The sequence below is a fragment of the Microcaecilia unicolor genome, chromosome 1 (assembly GCF_901765095.1).
Source record: "Microcaecilia unicolor chromosome 1, aMicUni1.1, whole genome shotgun sequence".
NCBI classification, from domain to species: Eukaryota; Metazoa; Chordata; class Amphibia; order Gymnophiona; family Siphonopidae; genus Microcaecilia; species Microcaecilia unicolor.
Window position 1 is genome coordinate 759,018,196 of NC_044031.1, and position 25,839 is coordinate 759,044,034.

Here is a 25,839-nt window from a genome sequence, read left to right on the forward strand (position 1 = left end):
ATTTTCTGATGAATTGACTGCTTCTGCCTCCCTTCCACAGGTTGCTAGAGATTGATGTTGCCGGCAATAAGCTGTCCAGTCTCCCTCTTGGGCTTCTGCATCTCACAGAACTTCGAAAGCTAATAGCATCAAAAAATTACCTGGAAAATTTATTTGCAGAGGAAAATGGTAAGAGTTTGCCCATCTTGATGACTGGCATTCGGTTTGCAAGCTCTCCCTAGTGCTACTCAACCTATGCTAGTCTGTAATGGCATTAATCTGTTCCATATACCTAAAGAATTCCACGGAGCAGGATCATATTCAGAATGCAAACTCAGAAATAATCAAAAAATAAGTGAAAATATTTTTTGTGGGGCGCTCATAGGCTTTGAAAGGACTGCCATTGACCAAAAGGTCAACTATACAGCGGCGTACCAAGGGCGGGGCGGTGGGGGCGGTCTGCCCCAGGTGCACACCGCTGGAGGGGTACAGAGAGCAGTCATGCGCCTGTTGGCTCCACTGGTTCCCTGCTCCCTCTGCCCCGGAACAGGTTACTTCCTGTTCTGGGACAGAGGGAGCAGTGAGCCAGCGGAGCTGAGAGCCGCGCGACTGCTCTGAGCAGCCAAGAATGCACCTGGGGGGGTGGGGTGCGCATCGGCGATCCACCCCGGGTGGCAGCCAACCTAGGATCGTCACTGCAACTATATCCTCATAAGTTTAATCATTCCACACCTTTTTTTAATCACTTCATGCCACTCATAGTAAATACTCTTTTAAAATAAATTCATAATAAGCCGTACTTATCTTCAGTAAGGGTCCTGGGTCCCATTGACAAGGCCATGCTTCGCATTTGCTTTCTCAAGGGACCCAAACGAACATACTTCAAAATATCTCTGTGTCAGTCCCTGAAAATGTAAAACTTCAAGCCAATAACTGAATTTTATATGTATATAAATAACCCAGATGTAAAAAGGAAGGACAGAGATACCTCACGGAACCCTCTCAACAGATGAAAGACACCAGAGTGAGTTCTGCCTAAGTCTGCCCCCTTTTCGATCTTTTTAGAAGTAGGTCAATAACTGCAACGTAAATTTGAAATTTACAGCTACAGTGGGCTATAATTCAGTGGCTTTCTTGGACATTTTTGGTTACGTGAGAAGACGCAAGTTTGTTACTTCTTTATACCGCAAAGATACGGATCGTAACACCATCTTAACATTTTTCAAGTTTTCATCCGCATCCCTGTTGTGTCTGTTACATCACTTTGTTATTGTTCATACCGGAACTGGCGATCGCCATTACGGTACAATGTAAGCCACATTGAGCCTGCAAATAGGTGGGAAAATGTGGGATATAAATGTAACAAATAAAATAAGGGAAAATTGCGCCGTTTATGTACCAATGTAGATGATTTCAAAGAAAACAGCACAACTGATGACACATGGATTTACAGATAGAGGGTATCCTAAAAAAAAATTGTACGGAGGGCATAGAAATGTGCATTATATGCTATGTTTAAACGGTTTTTATTGACACTGCAGCAACACAAACATTGTCATACAGGCTCTACATATAACGTCCATCCAACCTCGATCTAACTATACAACAATTGCTAACTAACATGCAGCATTTGTGAATTTTATACCAACATTTATTACCCCATCAAGATATACCTATCCTCCCCCCACCCTCTCCCGTACCCTTCCTTACCCCCCCCCCCTTTACCTCAGACCTGGAAAACCATTCAGTAACAGCCCGTGGAGTTCACCCTGCATTTAAAAGTAAACTACGACCTCTATGGCGTAGACTTTGCAGATAAGGGCCTCAGACAGCCAAAAATGTGACTCTCTTTTTCTGTGAGAACCTGGATTCTCCAGCCTCCCAAGACACCAGCTGATGTAACTGGTTTCTCCAGTGCCAGTATGCCGGAGGATCCTTGACTGTCCAGTACTGTAAGATATATTTCCTGGCCAATAAGCTCATCTTACGGAGCATTATGTGCATTATATGCTAATAGGGAGTTATCGCTAAAGCCTTCACAAAGGGAAGTTGAGCGGAGACTCGCCTCTGTCCTCTCATACTCATCGGTTGAGAGGATTCCGTGAGGTATCTCTATCGTTACATTTGGATTATTTACATACATATAAAATTCAGTTATTGACATTTTCAGGGACTGACACAGAGATATTTTGAGGTATGTTTGTTTGGGTTCCTCGAGAACGGAGGGGCCCCTTTTACCAAGCTGCGGCAAAAGGGCGTCAGCGTGTGTTTTACACATATGCCAAGGTCCCCTTTTACTGCAGCTGGTAAAAGGGAAGTCCCGCCTTCCTGCAGGAAATGGCCGTGCGGCAAGTAAAGCACTTGCTACACGGCCGTTTTGAGGGTGGAGCCCTTACTGCCACTCTTTGAGGTGGCGGTAAGGGCTCCTGCGTTTACCCAGAGGTAACCGGGCAACGCGTGGTACTGCCCAAACACTCCGACGCTACAAAAAAAAAAATACGTTTTTGTAGTGCCAGAAATGACGGTGCACTAGGGGTGGGAAGTACCGGCGGGCTGCTCCGGTGGCCCGGCGGTACTTTCTTTACAGCGAGCGGTAAGCCCGCGTTGGGCTTTACCGCTGCTTAGTAAAAGGAGTCCCAAATCTGAAGCATGGTCCTTGTCAATGGGACCCAGGACCCTTACTGAAGATAAGTGCTGCTTACAGTTTTTGAATTTATTTTGGGTGGCATGAAGTGATTAAAAAAGAGGTATGAAATGATTAAACTTACGAGGACATAGTTGACCTTTTGGCCAGTGGCAGTCCTTTGAAAACCTATGAGTGCACCACAAAAAATATTTTCACTTATTTTTTTGATTATTTTTGAGTTTTTGTTGTGAATATGATGGGATTCACTGTACATACTGAATAGTAAACTTTCCCGCAGTTGGCGCAATACAATATTTTCCTCTTTAAATATTTCTGGGTTTTAATCTGTTCCAGCCACTAACTGGATTGGACTGAGAAAGCTGCGGGAGCTGGATGTGTCTGAGAATAAGCTGACGACTCTGCCTGTCTCGGTCCTTCACTGCCTGAAGTCACTGAGCTACCTCAATGTTTCACAGAACAAACTGCAGCTCTTCCCTGACCCGTGGGCCTCTCCTTTGGTAGGTGGCCTCTAGAAATTGAAACCCCTGTCAGCTTCCTCACGGAACAGACTTGAGTTTAAAGTAAAAGGAATTATTATGGGTATTTTTTTAGATTTTCTTCTACATAGGCTTCCAATAGGCTTTACATTAGGAACAAAAGTGCAGCACTTTCTGGGGTAGAGGTTTTAACAGGACTATTTTTGGTGTTCAACGTATGGGACATCTTTCAAAGATCAGCCAATTAATGCTGGTTAAGAATGGGGCGTATCTGGCCTCCGGCGGTAGGGGGGGCCAGAGCCAGAGGGAAGGGGCACATTTTAGCCCCCCCCCCCCGCCGCCATTACCAGACCCCCCCACCGCCACCAATGACTCTCTCCACCCCCCCTCCCTCCGCCAGCCCTCCCCCGCTACCGTTTCTTACTTTTGCGCCGAGGTCCGCTTCCTCCTGGGCCTTTAAAAATATTTCTTCAGCTGGCGGGGGACGTCAGACTCCGAACTGGATTCAGCTGCTCAACTCCAGCACGTCGGCCACGGCGGACGAAGAACTTTGAAGACGTCAACTCGGGTTGGCTGGCGGGGATTGGGATCCCCCGCCAGCTGAAGAAATATTTTTAAAGGCCCAGGAGGAAGCGGACCTTGGTGCAAAAGTAAGAAACGGCAGCGGGGGAAGGCTGGCGGCGGGAGGGGGGCCAGGGCGAAATCTGCGGGGGCCCAGGCCCCTGTGTCCCCATGCAGATACGCCCCTGGTTAAGATGAAGCACAGGGAAATAGCATGATTTGTCCAGAGTGCCACCCAGTCAGTGACAGAGCTGGGAGGAGAACCGAAACACCGTGAAAGAGTGGTTTGACCAGAGAGGCAGTGATGGGACTTAAAGTTCTGTGCCTTAACCACTATCCAACACTTATCTCATAGTGGACATGTAATAAATATAATTGTATTTAGAAAATTCCGTTTTAGAACCAGTACGTTGAGGTTCATGCAGTAAAATGAGCCAGGCTTCCTTATCCATGCCAGACCAGTCCAGACAAGGAGGGTTATGTCATAAGAACATAAGAGTAGCCATACTAGGTCAGACCAATGATCCATCTAGCCCAGTATCCTGTTTCCAACAGTGGCCAAGCCAGGTCACAAGTACCTGGCAGAAACCCAAATCGTGGCAACATTCCATACTACAAATCCCAGGGCAAGCAGTTGCTTCCCATTTCTGTCTCAATAGCAGACTATGGACTTTTCCTCCAGGCCAAACAAGGGAAATGCACTTCATAAAAACCTACTGTTTTGCCACATCTGTAAAATCCTGAGTGGTGTAGAATGAGTAGATAATTTCTTTTACTCATTCCAAAAGTACAACTAGGAACTGGTTGACGGACAGACGCCAGAGGGTGGTGGTGAATGGAATTCGCTCGGAGGAGCGAAAGGTGAGTAGTGGAGTGCCTCAAGGATCGGTGCTGGGGCCGATTCTGTTCAATATATTTGTGACTGACATTGCCGAAGAGTTAGAAGGTAAAGTTTGTCTATTTGCGGATGATACTAAGATCTGTAACAGAGTAGACATCCCGGAGGGAGTGGAAAACATGAAAAAGGATCTGAGGAAGCTAGAAGAATGGTCTAAGGTTTGGCAGTTAAAATTCAATGCGAAGAAATGCAAAGTGATGCACTTAGGGAGTAGAAATCCACGGGAGACGTATGTGTTAGGCGGGGAGAGTCTGATAGGCACGGACGGGGAGAGGGATCTTGGGGTGATAGTATCTGAGGATTTGAAGGCGACAAAACAGTGTGACAAGGCGGTGGCCCTAGCTAGAAGGTTGTTAGGCTGTATATAGAGAGGTGTGACCAGCAGAAGAAAGGGGGTGTTGATGCCCCTGTATAAGTCGTTGGTGAGGCCCCACCTGGAGTATTGTGTTCAGTTTTGGAGGCCGTACCTTGCGAAGGATGTAAAAAGAATTGAAGCGGTGCAAAGAAAAGCTACGAGGATGGTATGGGATTTGCGTTACAAGATGTATGAGGAGAGACTTGCGGACCTGAACATGTATACTCTGGAGGAAAGGAGAAACAGGGGTGATATGATACAGACGTTCAAATATTTGAAAGGTATTAATCTGCAAACTAACCTTTTCCGGAGATGCGAAGGCAGTAGAACGAGAGGACATGAAATGAGATTGAAGGGGGGCAGACTCAAGAAAAATGTCAGGAAGTATTTTTTCACGGAGAGAGTAGTGGATGCTTGGAATGCCCTCCCGCGGGAGGTGGTGGAAACGAAAACGGTAACGGAATTCAAACATGCGTGGGATAAACATAAAGGAATCCTGCTCAGAAGGAATGGATCCTAAAGAGCTTAGATGAGATGGGGTGGCAAAGCCGGTGGCGGGAGACGGAGATGGTGCTGGGCAGACTTATACGGTCTGTTCCCTGAAAAGGACAGGTACAAATCAAGGTAAGGTATACACAAAAAGTAGCACATGTGAGTTTATCTTGTGGGGCAGATTAGATGGACCGTGCAGGTCTTTCTCTGCCGTCATCTGCTATGTTACTATGTTACAAAGACTAGGGGACATTCAAGGATGCTACATGGAAATACTTATTTTATGAAGTGCATTTCCCTTGTTTGGCCAGCAGATGGTGACAGTCGTATTTGTAAAGTTGCTACAGAACTGTCAGTTTCTTTTTTTTCTAACTAAGCTGTGAGGTACATAAGAGTAACCATACTGGGTCAGACCACTGGTCCATCTAGCCCAGTATCCTGTTTTCCAAACAGAGGCCAAACCAGGTCACAAGTACCTGGCAGAAACCCAATTAGGAGCAACATTCCATACTACAAATCCCAGGGCAAGCAGTTGCTTCCTATGTCTTTTTCAATAGCAGACTATGGACTTTTCCTCCAGGCATTTGTCCAAACCTTTTTTAAACCCAGATACGCTAACCGCTGTTACCACATCCTCCAGCAAAGGGTTCCAGAGCTTAACTATTTGTTGAGTGAAAAAGTATTTCCTCCTATTTGTTTTAAAAGTATTTCCATGTAGCTTCCTCGAGTGTCCCCTAGTCTTTGTACTTTCAGAACGAGTAAAAAAATTGATTTACTCGTTCTACACCACTCAGGATTTTGTAGACCTCTATCACATCTCCCCTCATCCGTCTCTTTTCCAAGCGGAAGAGCCCTAACCTCTTTAGCCTTTCCTTATCTGAAAGGTGTTCCATCCCTTTTATCATTTTGGTCGCTCTTCTTTGAACCTTTTCTAAATCCACTATATCTTTTTTGAGATATGGCGACCAGAACTGAACGCAGTATTCAAGGTTGGACACACCATGGAGCGATACAAAGGCATTATAGTGTCTTTGGTCTTATTCACCATCCCTTTCATAATAATTCCTAGCATCCTGTTTGCTTTTTTGGCCGCCGCTGCACACTGAGCAGAAGATTTCAGCGTATTATCTACAACGACACCTAGATCTTATTCTTGAGCGCTGACCCCTCAGGTGGACCCTAGCATTAGGTAACTATGATTCAGATTATTCTTTCCAATGTGCATCATCTTGGATTTGTCCACATTAAATTTTATCTTCCATTTGGATGCCCAGTCTTCCAATTTCCTAAGGTCTTCCTGCAATATTTCACAGCCAGCACGTGTTTTAACAACCTGGAATAGTTTTGTTTCATCTTTAAATTTAATAACCTCACTCTTCATTCCAATTTCCATATCATTTATGTTAAATAGCACCAGTCCCGGTACTGATCCCTGCGACATTCCACCATCCTCCATTGTGAGAAATGACCATTTAACCCTACCCTCTGTTTTCTGTCCAATAACCAACTCCTAATCCACACCAGAACCTTGCCTGCTATCCCATGACTCAGGAGTCTCTCATGAGATTGGATAACAGAGCCGGTAGTGGGAGGCGGGGATAGTGCTGGGCAGACTTAAACGGTCTGTGCCAGAGCCGATGGTGGGAGGCGGGGATAGTGCTGGGCAGACTTATACGGTCTGTGCCCTGAAAAAGACAGGTACAAATCAAGGTAAGGTATACACAAAAAAGTGGCACATTTCTTGGGCAGACTGGATGGACCGTGCAGGTCTTTTTCTGCCGTCATCTACTATGTTACTATGAGGAACTTTATCAAAAGCTTTCTGAAAATCTAGATACACTACATCAACTGGCTCACCTTTATCCACATGTTTATTCACACCTTCAAAGAAATGAAGCAAACTGGTGAGGCAAGACTTCCCTCGGCTGAACCCATGCTGACTCTGTCCCATTAAACCATGTTTGTCTACGTGTTCTATAATTTTATTCTTTATAACAGTTTCCACTGTTTTGCCCGGCACTGACGTCAGGCTTACCAGTCTGTAATTTCCAGGATCACCTCTGGAACCCTTTTTAAAAATCGGCACCACCCTCCAATCTTCAGGTACTACAGACGATTTTAAAGACAGGTTACATATTACTAACAGCAGATTAGCAATTTCATGCTTGAGTTCTTTGAGTACCCTTGGATGTATGCCATCCGGTCCAGGTGATTTACTACTGTTTAATTTGGCTCAGTACATCTTCCAGGTTCACCGAGATTTCTTTCAGTTCCTCCGCATCATCACCCTTGAAAATCATTTCCGATACCGATCTCTTACATCTTCTTTCACAAAGACAAAAGCAAAGGATTCATTCATTTTCTCTGCTATGACCTTGTTCTTCTTGTCCTATGGCCTGGTGCAGCATCTACAAGTAGGCTGCTCCCAGAAAGACTGGAGGCCAGTGGAGCACAAACCCAGTCTGGGGGACAATTGCAGGCAGCAGTCATGTGGGAGTGATTTACTTCTTCCCTTGGAAACAGACAAGAGAGCTAAGATTGACGGAGGCCAGCCCGCAGAGCCCCCATCCTTATGGGGGATGTGGCTGCAATGCCCACTGTTGTCCTTCATAGCTGTTGGCAGAGGGCCAGAAATACATTTCCTGAGAACGGGATGATTCATTTTTGGAAGAGGAAGAAGAAAAAAGAAAAATAAAAAAAAACCAAAAGAGCTTTTAGTGCAGCCGTCTCCCAGCTTGCCTCCTGGTCTGCTATGGCATCGTGCCAGATTGGGACTTGGTCAAGGGGTCTGAAGTAATCACACTCTCCCTCTCTTTCCCTCCACTTGTTCCCACTATGTCTCGGGAAATATAGAAGTACTAGTAAAAAAAAAAGGCCCGTTTCCAACAGAAAGGAAACGGGCGCTAGCAAGGTTCCAGGGTCCCCTCCCCACCTCTCCTCCCCCCCTTTCTCCCCCTCACCCCTCCCCCTCCCAACCTGCTCCTCCTTCCCCCTACCCCCAGGACCCCCCCTCCCCGCACTCTCATCTCAGGACCTCCACCTCCTCCCTCTCTCTTGTCTCAGTACCCCCCCTCGTCTCAAGACCCCCCCTCTCCGATTTCCGCCACCCAGCGCCTCCCTCCCACTGTCTCTGTGGCCTCCGAGTGCAAGGAGGACGTGTGCGGGTGCCCCAGCCCTTCGTACGCGGCAGCTGCTGTTTAAAAAGTTTTACCTCCTGCTCCGCCGGCAACACTCAAGTCCACCAAGTACAGACGCCGCTTCAGACAGGCTGTAGTTCGCTGTCCTCTGGTCCCGCCCTTCCGCAAACAGGAAATGAGGGCGGGACCAGAGGAACAGCGAACCACAGCCTGTCTGAAGCGGCGTCTGTACTTGGTGGACTTGAGTGTTGCCGGCTGAGCAGGAGGTAAAACTTTTTAAACAGCAGCTGCCGCGTACGAAGGGCTGGGGCACCCGCACACGTCCTCCTTGCACTCGGAGGCCACAGAGACAGAGCGTAGTAACATCTCCTGACGTTAGGCAAGCAGGCTTCTACTGCGGGAGAGTGATGTCAGGAGATGGTTACGAACGCAGTGGGAGACATTGGAACGTTGCAGGAGCAAATTATTATATTAGATGTCTGGGAAAATATGGAGGTGACATACTGCAGGCAAGTCATGGCAACTCAGCATCTTAGTTGGTGTGTTTGGCCTGGCCTAGAAGCAGACAGGCAAGCATGCAGACACCAGCTAGGTGAGTGCAGTCTGCTTTCCCTCCACTTGCTTCTAGTATGTCTGGAAATAAAGGGAGGTGACACTCTGTAGCTAAGCAGGACATCACGTCAGCTGGTGCATTTGCCTGGGCTTGGGAGCAGGCAGGCAAGCAAGCCGGCGCTAGGTGGATGGGTGCAAACTAGGTTCCCCAGATAAGCTGTGGCCAGACTGGTCTGTGTGGAACAAGAAGTTTTGATGGGATCACTAACTTTTTTTTATTGTGCTGCTTTGCTCCCAAAATAGATAAGTAAAGAACGCCGAGACATATAGCCCCCTCTTTCCCTCTGATAGAGAAACGGGGAAGTTTATGAAGGGTTCATATCTACCCTGAAGGGAACAAAGTTGACCTGAAACTAATAGCCTTCAGGTGTCAAGCATGCAAGACTGCTATTTGAAATTTGGGTTTATTCCTGAGGGCTCAGTACTCCCTTTCTCTCAAGGCTCATAGTGTAGCATCTCTTAGGTCCTGGGGCAGAACTTGGGTCTCCTTGGCCAGCACTCTCCTCCTGCCGAGAATGGTATTTTTTTGCAGATGGGATCAGGCTTTCTGTCTTCTGATGATAATAAAAAGTTAGTTATCAATCAACTTTGAGATGTTGTCAAATGCCCTGGTCCTTCAACGTACTGGGATAGGTCTTTTTGTTTTGTTCTCTATTGATCTGTCCTAATAAGGTGCAGGTCATCTGTAAGGCATCAGTTTTCAGAGATGACCACCTCAGTCCACATTGACAAGAGTTTGCAAGTCCTAGAAACCTAGCTATCGCACGATCATTTCACAAGAGTCCTCGTTGGCAAAGTGTAGACTGTCTTCCAGAAGGTACTGGTAGGACTGCCCTTGCGTCTATTGCATCCCTTCTCCAAGTGTGTCATCGTGGCTTCTTCTGCCCAGTCTGGGTAAAGATTGAGTACATCCCAATCATTTGGACTGGTCTGGCATGGATAAAGAAAGGGATATTTGGACTTACCTGTTTCTTTGACTCTTGCCAGGCCAGGCCAGAATCCATGACAGTCAAGGGTTCTCAGACTTAACAAATTCAGAAACCTAATAAAGAGTATGTTGTAACCCACTTTGAAGGTAGTTGTTTCCTTGGTATGTGGAAATGGGTTAGGGACTATGAACTAATAATTTTGACGGCACCAGGTTTGGATTTGGGGGTAAACCCAGAATATAAGAATTGCCTTCGGTAGTCTCAGTTTTGATTATAGGATACCGAAGAGCTGAAGACAGTACCAATCCCCTAAGTACATAAGTATTACTATTAGTGGTTAGGGTGGTGGATTTTGGTCCTGAGGAACTGAGTTCGATTCCCACTTCAGGCACAGGCAGCTCCTTGTGACTCTGGGCAAGTCACGTAACCCTCCATTGCCCCATGTAAGCCGCATTGAGCCTGCCATGAGTGGGAAAGCGCAGGGTACAAATGTAACAAAAATAAAATAGATACTATTGGAGATTCTACATGGAATGTTGCTATTCCACTAGCAACATTCCATGTAGAAGGCTGCGCAGGCTTCTGTTTCTGTACGTGCAGGACGTCAGACTCACAGAAGCAGAAGCCTGCGCGGCCACATTGGTGATCTGCAAGGGCCGACTTCTAGTGGAATAGCAACATTCCATGTAGAATCTCAAATAGTAGCAACAGTGGAGGAGTGGCCTAGTGGTTAGGGTGGTGGACTTTGGTCCTGGGGAACTGAGGAACTGAGGTCGATTCCCACTTCAGGCACAGGCAGCTCCTTGTGACTCTGGGCAAGTCACTTAACCCTCCATTGCCCCATGTAAGCTGCATTGAGCCTGCCATGAGTGGGAAAGCGCGGGGTACAAATGTAACAAAACAAAAATACTGGGACAGACTGAAGGTGCATCAAGCCCAGTATCCTCTTTCCAGCAGTGGCCTTTCCAGGTACCTGGCAAGATCCCAAAAGAATGAAACCGATTTTACGCTACTTATCCCAGAAATAAGCAGTGGATTTTTCCAAGCCAATCTTAATGATCTTTTAGGAACTTATCCAGAGCTTAATTACACATTGAGTGAAGAAATATTTTCTCTGATTTGTTTTAAATGTACTGCTTAGTAGCTTCATTGTGTGCTCCCCCCCTAGTCCTTGTACTTTTGGAAATAGTAAATTCTCCCTATAAGGAGGGTGAAGTCAGCTGTGAGCTCGTTTTCTCTGGCTTCGTCTGCTGGTGACACAACTTCACTTATCTGAGCTGGTCTGGCAGGACTCAAGAGAAGGAAATGAAAACAAAGTCCAGATTTCCCCTTTACAAACAATCTAACTCAACTTATGCAATTTTGTGGATACCCTATGTTAAAATAAATTTGGTGCGTAAGCTGACTGTGCAGAGACTGTGTGCTGACATCAGTGCACAGCCCATTTAAATCCCACGATAATCCGGGAATGTTCACCAATCTTTCGGTGGCTGTAACTCCAGTTCATGTGACCACCGAAAGTGTGTGACCCTCAAGTAACGCAGTCTAACGGTATCCTATGGAGCACCCATCTAGGTCAGACATAGGTTTTGTGACCTCCCCCCCCCCCCCCAATTTTGCGTTTGACACCCACAGTTTGAGAAACTCTGCATTAGCTATTGAATTAAGATGCAGAAAAGTGCATGGAAGACCCAGCGGCTCAGCGTAGGGTTTTTTTTTTTTACGCTGGGACTTTATCGCCAGATCTGAGGAGGAGTTGATATTTAGCTCATTCTTTTGTGATCAGGGTTAGTCAGGATTTCATGCCCGATTTCTTCTCTTTACTGCAAGCCTACAGGGCCTGTAACTTTCTTCTGGCTTTCTTGAAGAGGATATGTGAAATAAAAACGAGCAGAGATGAGTAGCTGAGGGAGAGGTGTGCTGGAACGGAGTAAAGTGCTAGACTATTATGCAAAGATTAATCACATTTATTCACAAAACAGAACATTAATACATGCCCATAATGTATGTGCTTGGAACTCTGAGTGCTGATACAGAATGACATTCCAGCTCATGCAACACTAAATGCAAGATATAGCACAGACCTGCTTACGCATTCACCCAGTATGCTGTCCCATGATAGCTTATATTCTGTGTGCACAGCATGGTTGCTTGGGGAGCAGAATTTTTCTGTGCACTGAGGTGTTTAGTGCACGGCAGTAACACAAGGTTTATGCATCGACCTTGACAAGTTTTTTTATGTCCCTGTACTTCTGGGACTCGGTTAAAAACAAAGTACTTAACTTTATCTGGCTTTCTTGATAAGCAAGTTAAATAATTATAATTCCTTATTACGAAGAGTGGGATGAAGTTTATGTTCCCTTTGACTTTTAGGGAAGCCTGTGACGCACAGAGAAATCTCCAGCTCTTATAAACAACCTTAACATGTTTATATTGGTGTTTTCAGAGGGACTGTGTGCTTATGCTTTTGCGATGTAAAAATTGGTAACAGGGTTAAGTTAAACTTTACAATTCCGGCAATTGGAACATGTTGCAATCTCAGAAAGACAAATGACCTTCTTACAACTCCATCCTCACAGGCCTTAGCAAACGGCTATTGCGTGAGATTGGTGATAGCGATTTTCAAATCCATTTCCAGAGGTACAAATGTGTTTTACCTGCAGAAATGCCCTATTTGAAAATTGCCCACCCGGGTGTGATTTTTAAAAGGCATTTCTACATGTAAAATAGTATGGAACATTTTACAGAGAGAAATGACCTCTTTTTGTGATACAATTTTTAAATTGTTTCACGCAAAGCAACACATTTCACAAAATGCCTCTTACAAAATAGCCCAGGGTATGTGAATCTAAGCTTATGCACAGAAGTTTGTCTGTAAGTTAGTCAAAGCTGTTCCTGGGTGTAGGTAGGGTTACCATATATCCGGATTGTCCGGGCAACCGGGCGGGTTTTGCCAATCTGCCCGTTTGTCCGGATTTGTGGACAAACAGGCAGGCACTGGTGGGCGGGCCGTCCTATAGGATGGACCGCCCGCCAGCCTGCCCGTTTGTCCAGAAATCCAGACAAACGGGCAGATTGCTAGCCTCCCCTCCCCTCCCCTTACTTACTACTGCCCTGGTGGTCTAGTGACCTCTTTTGCCTTCGGGGCAGGAAAGAGCCCCCTCTTTCCTGCCCGGAGCGCTGCCCTGCATGCTTCCTTCCTGTTGCTGATTCAAAATGGCCGCCGAGAGTTGAAGGGACCTCGTGAGACTTCAACTCTCGGCGGCCATTTTGACTCGGCGCTGGGCAGGAAAGAGGGGGCTCTGGGCAGGAAAGAGGGGGCTATTTCCTTTCCCGAAGAGATCACTAGACCACCAGGGCAGTAGTAAGGTAAGGGGAGGGGGGTGACGGGGTGTGTGACGGGGGGGAGGGGAAAATGGGACAGGGGCGGAGCGAGGGTGTGAAAGGGGGCGGGGCATGTGTCCTCCTTTTTGGGGGACAAAATATGGTAACCCTAGGTGTAGGCAAGGTTGGGACTTTTAGCATAGTTTACAATATGTACACATAAAAAGGCTAATTTGTGCATTGCATTAAAGCAGTTGTAAGTACCTGCATGTATTTCCTACAGGGTAATTTAAAAAGGAAAGTTCTGCACTTGCCCTGCTTTGAATATTGATGCAAAGTCTTATGTTTAAAATGTAGCTGTGAGCGTTACAGCAATGCAAGCACTGTGAAAATTACCCTGCCGTTGGGTTTCTGGGTTTTATGGGCCATCGAGGAATCAGCCTCTTTTCCTTTTCTCCAGAAATGTTGCAGAGCATCCAAAAACTTGCTGGAAGTGCTTCCGGAAGCATTGGCTGTTTTCTGGAAGAATCACCTGCAGGAAGTAGACTTCTCCAACAACGTGCTGAAGGAAGTTCCTGTGGGTCTATTCCAGCTGGAGGTGAGCAGAAGGGAGCTTTTTCTCTGACTTCTGAAGTGGATTTTACAGCTGGGGTTGCGGGATAGTGTTGGGGTCTAGCACAGACAGAAGCTGTAGCGATATCAGCAGGGTATTGGCATCAGTGCTTGTTTCAGAGAGTATTTCATGGTACAAATTGTTATGCCGAAGTAACCTGAATCAAAACTCTTATCATATCTCCTTGGTCTTCCCCATTAAAGATCTTTCCCTCCGAAGCATGTTCCTGGTATGCTGAAAACAGCTTTCACCTTTATCCTCCCCCCACCCCTTCAAATTCCCCACGTCCATGTTTCTAAGTTTTAGCCATCTGGTATCTGGGCAAATGATCTGCTCTGGTCACTTTTAAGGAATCTGATCCATAATCATAAGCCTGGAGTGCAGGCTGGGGATCGGATGAGAGGTTTATTACCTGAATAATTTTTCAGACAACAGTAATCTTTTACAAAGTACTGTATCTTGCTGTTCATGTAACAAGAAGCAAGAAAATAAAACTAGTCTATAATAGGTATGGATGGGCTGGAGTGTAAATTTTAAGGGGCTTCAACGTTAGTTTCAGAACTTAGTACAGGAACAGTGCTGGACAGACTTCTACGGTCTGTGCCCTGAGAAAGGTAAGGACAAATCAAACTCGGATATACATACATCACATACCATGTAAAATGAGTTTATCTTGTTGGGCAGACTGGATGGACCATTCAGGTCGTTATCTGCCGTCATTTAATATGTTACTCTTTGGGGTTCTACATGGAATGTTGCTACTAATTGGGATTCCGGAATCTTGTAACTGTTTAGGATTCCAGAATCTTCAGAACTTTTAGTGCAAGAACAGTGCTGGGCAGACTTCTACGGTCTGTGCCCTGAGAAAGGCAAGGACAAATCAAACTCGGGTATACATATAAAGTATCGCATGCCATGTAAAATGAGTTTATCTTGTTGGGCAGACTGGATGGACAATACAGGTCTTTATCTGCCATCATTTACTATGTTACTCTTTGGGGTTCTACATGGAATGCTGCTACTAATTGGGATTCCGGAATCTTGTAACTCTTTAGGATTCCAGAATCTTCAGAACTTTTAGTGCAAGAACAGTGCTGGGCAGACTTCTACGGTCTGTGCCCTGAGAAAGGCAAGGACAAATCAAACTGGAATGGATCGGGTGGATGTGAAGCGACTGTTCACACTATCCAAAAATACTAGGACTAGAGGGCATGAGTTGAAGCTACAGTGTGGTAAATTTAAAACGAATCGGAGAAAATTTTTCTTCACCCAACGTGTAATTAGACTCTGGAATTCGTTGCCGGAGAACGTGGTACGGGCGGTTAGCTTGACGGAGTTTAAAAAGGGGTTAGATAGATTCCTAAAGGACAAGTCCATAGACCGCTATTAAATGGACTTGGAAAAATTCCGCATTTTTAGGTATAACTTGTCTGGAATGTTTTTACGTTTGGGGAGCGTGCCAGGTGCCCTTGACCTGGATTGGCCACTGTCGGTGACAGGATGCTGGGCTAGATGGACCTTTGGTCTTTCCCAGTATGGCACTACTTATGTACTTATACATATAAAGTATCACATACCATGTAAAATGAGTTTATCTTGTTGGGCAGACTGGATGGACCGTTCAGGTCTTTATCTGCCATCATTTACTATTTTACTTAATGAGACGAAAACACCCCACATTCAGAGCCCGTCCTACCTTCCTACTTGGCCCTGTAAGCAACATGAAGCAGCAGAAAGGAAATTTCAGCCAGCAGCACAGCAGTCTGCAATTATAGTTGATTAATAAAAAAAAGCCCATTTCGATATGAAATGAAACGGCCGCTAGCAAGGTTATCCCTCTCTCCCTCCCTCGCTTTCTCCCTCTGTCCCCTCCAAGTCCCACGGCCCCCTTTCTTCCCTTCTGATTTCCAGGCCTTCCCTCCCTCTCTCTCCTTCCCTCTGTCCCTCCCCCGAGTTCCAGTCCCCCCTCCTCTCTGTCTCACAGACACGTCCTTGCGATGCCTTCACCCGCAGCCCTCCCCTCCCCGACACTGGCCCCGCCCATCCCCCTACTTGCACTTCGCCCCCCCTACAAAATCGCCAACCCTCCTCTGCTACCCTTCCCTCCCCCCCTCTTACCAGGGTCCCGGCGGCAGCAGTGAAGAGCCTAGCGAGTCTGCTGCCTTCCCTTCTCTTCGCTCTCAGCTCTGACTCTGGTCCCGCCCTCATTTCCTGTTTCCGCAAGGGCGGGACCAGAGTCAGAGCTGAGAACGAAGAGAAGGGAAGGCAGCAGACTCACGAGGCTCTTCACTGCTGCCGCCGGGACCCCGGTAAGAGGAGGGGGAGGGGAGGGTAGCAGAGAGGGGTTGGCGATTTTGGAGGGGGGGGCGACGTGCACATAGGGACGTCTCTGCCCGCTTCCGCTCCGCTCCCGCTGATCGTCAACGCGCGTCTCTCACTGGGATCGTAACCCCCGGCTGACGTCAGGCAAGCAGGGTTCTACTGCTGGCCAGTGACATCAGCAGGTGGTTACGATCCCAGTGAGACACTTTAGAACGTTCACATAGCAAATTATTATATTAGATAGCGAATATTTTTACAGGAAGATTGAGCACAGAAGGAAGACATTAGCATCCCAAATTGTATTCAGTCTATCTAATATTCCTTCTGTAGACTCTATAACCGCTTCAAAGGCATAAGGGGGTCTTTTGCTAAGCCGCGATAGCGTTTTTAGTTCGCTGTAGAAATCGGCTGGCGGTAAATGCCGAGACGCTGACTATATTCCTATGGACATCTCAGCATTTACCACCAGCTGATTTCTACCGTGAGCTAAAAACGCTACCACAGCTTAGTAAAAGACCCCCATAGTGAGTTGTGGTTCTTTAAATGTGACTTTTGGAATTATTCTTAGGTGTCTTCTTTTTTTTTTTTTTTATTAACAAATTATAGGTTTTTTTTTTCATTAAAGCTTAATCATACAAAATAGAAGCAACAATGCAACAATCGTCAAAGAGAGGTCACTTCACTGGCTTCCGATCAGATACCGCATTCAATTCAAGCTTCTCCTTCTTACCTACAAATGCACTCAGTCTGCTGCCCCTCACTACATCTCTACCCTCATCTCCCCTTACATTCCCGCCCGTAACCTCCGTTCACAGGATAAATCCCGTCTCTCGTTACCCTTCTCCACCACCGCCAACTCCAGGCTCCGCTCATTCTGCCTCGCCTCACCCTATGCTTGGAACAACCTTCCTGAGCCCTTACGCCAAGCCCCCTCCCTGCCCGTCTTCAAGTCTTTGCTCAAAGCCCACCTCTTCAATGCTGCGTTCGGCACCTAACCCTTACCGTTCAGTGAATCCAGACTGCCCCAATTTGACTGCCCCTATCGGACCGACCGTTCACTTGTCTATTAGATTGTAAGCTCTTTGAGCAGGGACTGTCTCTCTTTGTTAAATTGTACAGCGCTGCGTAACCCTAGTAGCGCTCTAGAAATGTTAAGTAGTAGATTATTAAACATCTGATAACAGTCTCAGCAACCAGAATAACTTTACCTGTTAATTTATTTTCATAAATGCGACTCGTCCAGCTGTCCAAATCATATCTGAATAGAAGCCAAATGGACGGTGTAGAGATTTGTATGTTTGTAACTGTCGCAGTTGTTTCCCTTGATCTGATTTGAGGGCACAGCCAGCAAGCGCCGCTATACAAGTTATTTCGTTAAGATATTTGAGGTGTCCCCTAATTTTTCTGGAAGATTTTTTTTTTAGCCCATTAACTTGAAGGTACCGTCACTAGCAAAACCTTTCTAGAAAAAGTCGTCTTGTTCTACTTTTTAGAAGAAATTGGTGTAGCTGGAAATGCAGTGATAGCAGCAGCAGAACTCCACGTATGTTCGGTAAATCACTCAGCTGTATAAGAACAAGAGAATTACAGTGCCCCACCCCCTTTCTTTTATTTTTGTTACATTTGTACCCTGCGCTTTCCCACTCATGGCAGCCATGCGGCTTACATGGGGCAATGGAGGGTTAAGTGACTTGCCCAGAGTCACAAGGAGCTGCCTGTGCCTGAAGTGGGAATCGAACTCAGTTCCTCAGGACCAAAGTCCACCACCCTAACCACTAGGCCACTCCTCCACTGTTGCTACTATTTGAGATTCTACATGGAATGTTGCTATTCCACTAGCAACATTCCATGTAGAAGTCGGCCCTTGCAGATCACCAATGTGGCCGCGCTAGCCGCGCAGGCTTCTGCTTCTGTGAGTCTGACGTGCAGGACGTCAGACTCACAGAAACAGAAGCCTGCGCAGCCTTCTACATGGAATGTTGCTAGTGGAATAGCAACATTCCATGTAGAATCTCAAAGAGTAGCAACATTCCATGTAGAATGTCCAATAGTATCTATTTTATTTTTGTTACATTCGTACCCCGCGCTTTCCCACTCATGGCAGGCTCAATGCGGCTTACATGGGGCAATGGAGGGTTAAGTGACTTGCCCAGAGTCACAAGGAGCTGCCTGTGCCTGAAGTGGGAATTGAACTCAGTTCCTCAGGACCAAAGTCCACCACTCTAACCACTAGGCCACTCCTCCACTGTTGCTACTATTGGAGATTCTACATGGAATGTTGCTATTCCACTAGCAACATTCCATGTAGAAGTCGGCCCTTGCAGATCACCAATGTGGCCGCTCAGGCTTCTGCTTCTGTGAGTCTGACGTCCTGCACGTACGTGCAGGACGTCAGACTCACAGAAACAGAAGCCTGCGCAGCCTTCTACATGGAATGCTGCTAGTGGAATAGCAACATTCCATGTAGAATCTCAAAGAGTAGCAACATTCCATGTAGAATGTCCAATAGTATCTATTTTATTTTTGTTACATTCGTACTCTGCGCTTTCCCACTCATGGCAGGCTCAATGCGGCTTACATGGGGCAATGGAGGGTTAAGTGACTTGCCCAGAGTCACAAGGAGCTGCCTGTGCCTGAAGTGGGAATTGAACTCAGTTCCTCAGGACCAAAGTCCACCACCCTAACCACTAGGCCACTCCTCCACTGTTGCTACTATTTGAGATTCTACATGAAATGTTGCTATTCCACTAGCGAAGTCGGCCCTTGCAGATCACCAATGTGGCTGTGCAGGCTTCTGTTTCTGTGAGTCTGACGTCCTGCACGTACGTGCAGGACGTCAGACTCACAGAAACAGAAGCCTGCGCAGCCTTCTACATGGAATGTTGCTAGTGGAATAGCAACATTCCATGTAGAATCTCCAATAGTAGCAACATTCCATGTAGAATCTCCAATAGTAGCAACATTCCATGTAGAATGTCCAATAGTATCTATTTTATTTTTGTTACATTTGTATCCTGCGCTTTCCCACTCATGGCAGGCTCAATGCGGCTAACATGGGGCAATGGAGGGTTAAGTGACTTGGCCAGAGTCACAAGGAGCTGCCTGTGCCGGGAATCGAACTCAGTTCCTCAGTTCCCCAGGACCAAAGTCCACCACCCTAGCCACTAGGCCACTCCTCCACTTTACTGTTTTACAGAAGGGATATATCAGATTGTACAATTAACTTTCGACGATGCTCCTGCAATATACTGTACTGTAAACTTTGATATATTAGGCACAGGAGGGATACAGGGGGATGGAGATGCAGGAGTTGGGAAGTCCGTCAATGGCAAAGCTTGTTGCGGTTGTGTTGCCTTCGTTTAATTTGGCTGTTTATAAGGGCAGACTTTTCTCTCTCAGAACCTGCTGTCCCTGAAGCTGCCTGGGAACCAGTTATGTCTGCTGCCTTCTCCCGACAAGTGGAACTGTAAGCAGCTGAAGTTCCTGGATCTCTCCCACAATCAGCTCGGCAGGTGAGTGGCAGCCTTGGTTTTGTGTTGAAGAAATCACGAAGGTTTGACAGAGGGTATTGATATTCATATGTATTACTATGTAAATGTACATACACATACATGCAGGGGCGTAGCCAGACTTCGGCGGGAGGGGGGTCCAGAGCCTGAGGTGAGGGGGCTCATTTTAGCCCCCCCCCCCACCATTGCCGACCCCGCCGCTACTGCCACCACCACCACCAACAACAACTTTGACCCCCGCCGACCCTCTCGACCCCCCTCTGCCAACCCTCCCCCGCCGTCGCCTACCTTTGCTGGTGGGGGACCCCAACCCCCGCCAGCCGAGGTCCTCTTCTTCCTTCGTTCTGTTTCTGAATTTGACGTCGTGCACAGAAACAGAACGAAGCCTTGCAGATCAGTCAGCGAGGTCCTCTTCTTCCGGCGCAAGGCTTCGTTCTGTTTCTGTGAGTCTGACGTCCTGCATATACCACAACCCCTGCCAGCCGAGGTCCTGTTCTTCCAGCGCAATTCTTTGTTCTGTTTCTGTGAGTCTGACGTCCTGCACGTGCAATGAGACTCACAGAAACAGAACGAAGCCTTGCAGATCAGCCGGCGAGGTCCTCTTCTTCCAGCGCAAGGCTTTGTTCTGTTTCTCAGTCTGACGTCAACGTGCAACATATAGGTCAATAAGAGGAGTTTGAACTGTATGTGGAAATGGATAGGAAGCCAGTGAAGTGACTTGAGGAGAGGGCTAATGTGAGCATAACGACACTGGTGGAATATTAGTCGTGCAGCAGAATTTTGAACAGATTGAAGAGGAGAGAGATGGCTAAGTGGGAGACCTGTGAGAAGCAAGTTGAAATAGTCTAAGCGAGAGGTGATAAGAGTGTGGATGAGGGTTCTGAAGTGTTTTTGAAGTACAAAACTACATGGCCGGAGACTGTTTCCAGACTTAAACATGGGCCAGCAGCATTTGGGGAGGTGAAGGGAGAAGCATCACAACTGGCTAACAAGCAAAACAACTTTTTAAAGACTTAAATCAGCAAGCAAGGAAAACTGGCTAAAAGCACAAATACAGTGGGAAATAGAAGATTAAATCTGGCACACGAATGGCTAAAGGGAGGTCATTTAAACCCAAAGATGACAGATTGATATTTGTAGCACAAGAAAATGAACTATGACAAGGTGGTTCACAGCCAGAATAGAAAAAAAAATGGTAAAACAGGAAAATGCAGATTCTGTAAGGCTGAACTGGAAATAGTTGCAACATCTTATCACTGGATGTGACCCTGCTGTCAAAAGGCCTGTATTGCATTAAGCACATCCACTGGAAACTATGTAAACACCTTAACACTGCTGTGTCACAACCCCAGATTGAAGACCTGATCACCCGGGACATTCCTGTTCCTACTGATAAGAAGTTTGATGCAAGAAAAGTGGACATCGTGGCACAAGAGAAAAGGCAAACATGACGCGGAGATGGCCAAAAGAGAAGAAACAGTTTTCATAATACATATTTATATATATAAGTTTAGAAATGATAGTTAAAAATTCAAATTGACATAATGGATGGTAAATGATATTTTAAAAAATGATAAATTAAAAGAGACATGGTAGTGAATTAAAAAATACGTAACATGATAAATAGTGAATTAAAAACATGGAGCAATCAAACTTTAAATCAGAAATGAAACCCTTCATAGAGGATACAGACATATCTATCAAACATATGAATGGCAAGTGACCGACTCACCTTGAAATGCGGAGTAGAGACTTCCCTCTCTGTCCCGCCCTCGCATCAAGACGTGATGACGTCAGAGGGCGGAACAGAGAGGGAAACGGAGTCGGACTGTCAGAGGCTGCTGCTGGAGCCTGGAAACGAACATCGCACACACCACCCTCCCCCCCGTCCCCGCCGCCGCTCCCTCCCCCTCCTTATCGGGCCCCCGGCACTGACCTGACAGCGCCTCTCACCTCCGTGTGGAAGCGCTGCAGGCAGCAGCAGAGTGATTTGCTGCTGCCTGCAGCGATTTCACACGGAGGTGAGAGGCACTGTCAGGTCAGTGCAGGGGCCCAGCATGGAGAGGGGAGGGAGCGGCGGCAAGGAGGGTAGCTGGAAATCTCGCCCGTTTCAACAGGCTTAACGGCTAGTTAACAGATAAATTACAAGTAATATTAAAAGAATATATTGGACAACAGAAAAGCATTGCAGTCAGTTGTTTACACCCATTGTCATTGCAAAAGAACTCTCAAAGCACAGGAAAACTTAAAAGGCCATGAAAAGATAGGAATAATGCCTGCCTTACAGAATTCACTTTCTTCCTGTGTAAATCTTTCAGTTACCTATTATAATAAAACTAGTAAAAAAAAGGCCCGTTTCGGTATGAAATGAAACGGCTGCTAGCAAGGTTATCCCTCCCTCCCTCCCTCGCTCTCTCCCTCTGTCCCCTCCAAGTCCCACGGCCCCCTTTCTTCCCTTCCGATTTCCAGGCCCTCCCTCTCTCCTTCCCTCTGTCCCTCCCCCGTTCCAGCCCCCCCCCCTCTCTGTCTCACAGACAGGTCCCCTCCAAAATCGCCAACTCCCCTCTGCTACCCTCCCCTCCTTCCCTCTTACCGGGTTCCCGGCGGCAGCAGCGAAGAGCCTCGCGAGTCTGCTGCCTTCCCTTCTCTTCGCTCTCAGCTCTGACTCTGATCCCGCCCTCATTTCCTGTTTCCGCAAGGGCGGGACCAGAGTCAGAGCTGAGAGCGAAGAGAAGGGAAGGCAGCAGACTCGCGAGGCTCTTCACTGCTGCCGCCGGGACCCCTGTAAGAGGGGGGGAGGGGAGGGTAGCAGAGGGGGGTTGGCGATGTGCAAGTAGGGACGTCTCTGCCCGCTCCCGCTGTTCTGACGTCTGTAAAGCAGGGTTCTACTGCTGGCCAGTGACGTCAGCAGGGGGTTACGATCCCAATGAGACACTTTAGAATGTTCATAAGTACATAAGTACATAAGTACATAAGTAGTGCCATACTGGGAAAGACCAAAGGTCCATCTAGCCCAGCATCCTGTCACCGACAGTGGCCAATCCAGGTCAAGGGCACCTGGCACGCTCCCCAAACGTAAAAACATTCCAGACAAGTTATACCTAAAAATGCGGAATTTTTCCAAGTCCATTTAATAGCGGTCTATGGACTTGTCCTTTAGGAATCTATCTAACCCCTTTTTAAACTCCGTCAAGCTAACCGCCCGTACCACGTTCTCCGGCAACGAATTCCAGAGTCTAATTACACGTTGGGTGAAGAAAAATTTTCTCCGATTCATTTTAAATTTACCACACTGTAGCTTTAACTCATGCCCTCTAGTCCTAGTATTTTTGGATAGCGTGAACAGTCGCTTCACATCCACCCGATCCATTCCACTCATTATTTTATACACTTCTATCATATCTCCCCTCAGCCGTCTCTTCTCCAAGCTGAAAAGCCCTAGCCTTCTCAGCCTCTCTTCATAGGAAAGTCGTCCCATCCCCACTATCATTTTCGTCGCCCTTCGCTGTACCTTTTCCAATTCTACTATATCTTTTTTGAGATACGGAGACCAGTACTGAACACAATACTCCAGGTGCGGTCGCACCATGGAGCGATACAACGGCATTATAACATCCGCACACCTGGACTCCATACCCTTCCTAATAACACCCAACATTCTATTCGCTTTCCTAGCCGCCGCAGCACACTGAGCAGAAGGTTTCAGCGTATCATCGACGACGACACCCAAATCCCACATAGCAAATTATTATATTAGATAGTACTGAGAAAACGTTTTCTAATATTTTGGCAAATCTTATATGTCTAACAAAGTTTGCTGTACTAACCACCACATGGAGAAACTAGAACTAATCTATATTTACCCTGGGTTTTTGAACATAGGATGCGCATTATCAGTCGTCAGTGCAACAATTAGCAGACTACAGTAAAAATGCCTAGTAGCCCATAGAAATCATATTTGCTTCTCCAAATTGAGCATAAGAGTCTGAATGAAAGGAACCATCTAGCACAGATTATAAAAATTGCTTATATTGTTTGTTGTATATACAATTGCGATGTCTGAGATGGCAAGCAAAGGGAGGGAAGCTGGATTGGTCTGGTAGGACTCAAGGAAAGAAACTGAGCAAGTAAGACCTAATTTCTCCTTTCTTATTGTCCTCACCAGTCCAGAAGGGAAGGAAAGGGAAATGGGACTTGATACACTGCCTTTCTGAGGTTTTTGCAACTACATTCAAAGCGGTTTACATATATTCAGGTACTTATTTTGTACCAGGGGCAATGGAGGGTTAAGTGACTTGCCCAGAGTCACAAGGAGCTGTAGTAGGAATTGAACTCAGTTCCCCAGGATCAAAGTCCACTGCACTAACCACAAGGCGGCTACTCCACTAATTCCACCAATAAGAGCCAACCTCATCAGTGATGTCACAATGGCTTGATTGTCTGATACTTGGCTCACTTCTGATATTGTGATGTCATAAGGGAAAGGGGGAAAGGGAAATGGGATTTGATATACTGCCTTTGAGGTTTTTTGCAACTACATTCAAAGCAGTTTACATATATTCAGGTACTTATTTTGTACCTGGGGCAATGGAGGGTTAAGTGACTTGCCCAGAGTCACAAGGAGCTGCCTGTGCCTGAAGTGGGAATCGAAGTCAGTTCCTCAGGACCAAAGTCCACCACCCTAACCACTAGGCCACTCCTCCACTTGATATTTTGTTTAGCTGTCCTTGGACAGAATTCTTCATTGCACTTACTGGTGTAGGTGGGAGTATAGGGCAGTTTATGGTGCCAGACCCAGTCCTGGTTCTAATTGAGCTTGAAGTACAAAAGAGTGGAAGAAAATTACCATGTCCACAAATAAAAAATTAATAAAGACAAAGTCATTGGCAGTGGGTCATGCTCTCTACTGCCAGGGGTCCTTTTATGTGGAGGGGCATAATCGAAAGGGACGCCCAAGTTTTGCTGAGGACATCCTCGCAAAACGTCCCGGTGGAGGGGCAGGGAAACCCGTACTATTGAAACAAGATGGACGTCAATCTTTCATTTCGATAATACGGTCGGGTCCGCCAAATCTTGACATTTAGGTCGTCCTTAGAGATGGTCGTCCCTAGACTTGGTCGTTTCTGATTTTCGGCGATAATGGAAACCAAGGACGCCCATCTCAGAAACGACCAAATGCAAGCCCTTTGGTCGTGGGAGGAGCCAGCATTCGTAGTGCACTGGTCCCCCTCACATACCAGGATACCAACCGGGCACCCTAGGGGGCACTGCAGTGGACTTCATAAATTGCTTCCAAGTACATAGCTCCCTTACCTTGTGTGCTGAGCCCCCAAAACCCACTTCCCACAACTATACACCATTACCATAGCCCTTACAAGTGAAGGGGGTCACCTAGATGTGGGTACAGTGGGTTTTGGAGGGCTCACATTTACCACCACAAGTGTAACAGGTAGGGGGGGATGGGCCTGGGTCCGCCTGCCTGAAGTGCACTGTACCCACTAAAACTGCTCCAGGGACCTGCATACTGCTGTGATGGACCCGAGTATGACATTTGAGTCTGGCATAGAGGCTGGCACAAAATATTTTTAAAGATGTTTTTTGAGGGTGGGAGGGGGTTAGTTACCACGTGGGGGAGTAAGGAGAGGTGATCTCCGATTGTCTCCGGTGGTCATCTGGTCAGTTCGGGCACCTTTTTGTGGCTTGGTCGTAAGAAAAACAGGACCAGGTAAAGTCGTCCAAGTGCTCGCCAGGGATGCCCTTTTTTTTTTCCATTACAGGTCGAGGACGCCCCATGTGTTAGGCACGCCCAAGTCCCGCCTTAGCTACGCCTCCAACACGCCCCCGTGAAATTTGGTCGTCCCCAAGACGGAAAGCAGTTGGGGATGCCCAAAATCAGCTTTCGATTATGCCAATTTGGGTGACCCTATGAGAAGGACGCCCATCTTCCGATTTGTGTCGAAAGATGGCCGTCCTCTTTCGAAAATG

The 25,839-nt window shown here is 46.8% G+C and overlaps 1 protein-coding gene across 1 annotated transcript in view; it reads left to right on the forward strand.

The window, feature by feature from the left end:
- Nucleotides 1-25,839, forward strand: part of LRRK1 (leucine rich repeat kinase 1) — a 246,932-nt gene that overhangs the window by 113,348 nt on the left and 107,745 nt on the right. The window contains exons 8-11 of the mRNA XM_030189745.1: nt 41-168; nt 2,960-3,123; nt 13,871-14,008; nt 19,745-19,857. Coding sequence (XP_030045605.1) covers nt 41-168; nt 2,960-3,123; nt 13,871-14,008; nt 19,745-19,857 — 543 coding nt within the window. The remainder of the gene's footprint in view (nt 1-40; nt 169-2,959; nt 3,124-13,870; nt 14,009-19,744; nt 19,858-25,839) is intronic.